The sequence below is a fragment of the Palaemon carinicauda genome, chromosome 1 (assembly GCF_036898095.1).
Source record: "Palaemon carinicauda isolate YSFRI2023 chromosome 1, ASM3689809v2, whole genome shotgun sequence".
NCBI lineage: Eukaryota > Metazoa > Arthropoda > Malacostraca > Decapoda > Palaemonidae > Palaemon > Palaemon carinicauda.
The window spans coordinates 209,234,853-209,237,352 of NC_090725.1; the positions used below are offsets into that span (position 1 = coordinate 209,234,853).

General features: G+C 39.1%; 1 protein-coding gene across 1 annotated transcript in view; it reads right to left on the reverse strand.

The window, feature by feature from the left end:
- Synj (synaptojanin) overlaps positions 1–2,500 on the reverse strand; it is a 392,031-nt gene that overhangs the window by 264,468 nt on the left and 125,063 nt on the right. Inside the window, exon 3 of the mRNA XM_068387313.1 lies at positions 1,292–1,431. Within this exon, the coding sequence (XP_068243414.1) occupies positions 1,292–1,431 (140 nt within the window). The remainder of the gene's footprint in view (positions 1–1,291; positions 1,432–2,500) is intronic.

Consider the following 2,500-nt stretch of genomic DNA (forward strand, 5'->3'; position numbering starts at 1 on the left):
ATGATGATGACGTACGAAACAGACTGAGAAGGCAAAGGAAGCTGTAGGCACTACCTTCCTTTACCCGAAGAGTAGACGTCAAGTCCGACAGTGATGGCACCCCTGAAGGCATGGTTCGGCAATCAACTGCTCCTCCAGAATGGCTGGGCCAGACGTCAGGGGTCACGCCACAGGGTTCTTCCATTGGCGCAATAGAAGCAGACTCTTAACCAGAAAATTTTGCCTTCACAGCGCCAGACCTTGCAGAAGTCTTTTCTTGAACAAAATACTGTACTCTAAAGACCTAAGGATGGTCATAACATCCTTAAGGCCTTGTCTTTATTTGCAGTGTCACCTGAAATTAAGGTTTCTTTGTGCTCACAAAGAGGAGAAGGAATACCTGCTTCGCTATGGGAAGCAAATAAAGCCAGCTCACCCTAAGCTTGCTCTAGGGTTATATTAATACTGTTGTCAGTCGCATTCCTCTGAGAGGATTCCGAAAAAAAAATCTCGCTTGGCCTTTCTTCTTCTGCCACTGGGAGGATACATACTCTTTACATTTCTCACAGAGGGATAACTATAAACAGTCATGACCTCTGCAAGAAGGCCACAAAGAATGGTGATCCCCAGACAAATTTCCCATGGAGGTTTAGCACCGCCGGCTGGAAACTTCTAGGTAACACCGAATGCCTAGTTGTGCTTTCTCCATATACAGCAATCAGTCTGAAAGTAGGAATAGAAAATTAAACGAGCCAAGTTTGAAAAACAGAGCATACGTCTGTACGACCCAGTGGCTGAAGTCAAAGTAGAAGTTATGTTGAGCCAGTAGAGGGTTACAGATATTCCCCGTTACACACTAGTACCATCGAAACCTCGTTATAAATTCTAACAACAAAGTTTCATCTTCGTTGAAATCATAATTCTATCAAGGGAAGGTTTATATCCATGTAAGAACAATTTTTTTTTTTTTTTTTTTTTTTTTTACAAGGTGCTTCTCTGGCTGATATTTCTCCATGGAGCTAATATGACAGTTTTCAACTTTCCCACATTTTATCAATGTTCCATGAAACAAATCGAAGACGTTCACATTTTGATCTAGTTATCTTACACCTCTACATTTGTCCCATAAAAAATTAGCCTACAGATCCAATCGTGTGATTCCAATGAATGCAATATTATCATAACATTATCATTCCATCAGCAGTCTCAACAACATCCGACTGTTAAAGTAACGTAATAAATTCAAGAACATCAATAAAGTGATCTGGAAAAAAATCTGAAGGATACCCATCATATTTCTAGTAAAACTTACTTGTGACTTGTAATTTTGTGGTCGCATCGCATGCAATGAAATGATATCTATTTCTTGAATTTTGTAGATGGCCGTACTCTGAATACTGCAGACTTTGACGCATTTTGTGACCACCACTAAATACAGCTGTGTATTTTCTCCTGTAAATAGCTCAATTTTAGTCATTTACTAAAAAAATGGTTAATAGTCCTACAACAAATACCGAATCACCTATTTTCCTTTAAATTGTCTTCTATGGGCTAAGAACTATGTAGTCACAAAGAAATTTCCTGTTGGGCTAAAACAGGGAATCCAATACAATATGAGGTACCAAAGATATATAATCTTCCCTGTCCTAGGGTCAGTGTATAAAGGTGCATTCATGGACACAGTCTACAATATAAATGGAAGACTTAAAGAGTTCAGGATCCTTGGCAACCTCTCCAATGTTAAATTTGAGTACTAGCAGACAATATGTCACCCTGCATATCCTCAAAATGTCTGAACAGGTTGCAATATACTGTACAACTAACCATAGCACATCCTCAAAATGTCTGAACAGGTTGCAATATACAACTAACCATAGCACAAGTTCTTTCAGCCCCAAACCTTCAACTCTGCTATTATACCAACAAAATGCTGGAGAAAGGAGCTATTGATGAATGTGCCCCCCCCCCCCCCCCCTCCAAAAAAAAAAAAAAAATAAATAAAAAATAAAAAATAAAAAAGTTCTGTGGCAAACTCAGTAAGTATTCTCAATATGGATCCAACTGAGAGAGGCGTGAGCCTTTATCTCCTTCATTTCAACAAATACCCTATGTCAAATATGAAGCCTTCATGAGGTGCTGAGAATTGTCCCTTTTGTGCCTCTTTTGTGACCATATCTAGGGTTTTGGCTAAAGAGAAGATAATAAAACCTAAGAGTAATGTCATCAAGCCTTGATGTAACACCTTTGATGCTCACAAAATTGACAAGTTGTGATAGAGCTCCTGAAGCCATAGGGGTACAGATCTTTACTCACATGAATGATTGGATGGCCTGGGCAGACAAAAGAATCGTCTCAATACTGTACACCAAGTTCTTCTTAGGTATGCTTCTAGATCAAATTTCTATAACCAAGACTAGTTCCGACAAATCTTCGCGAGGCTAAGTCAGCTACGCTTTTGTTGGAATACATCAAAATCCATTAAGATGAAAACTTACCCATAGTGAAGTTTGTCTCTGGAGTT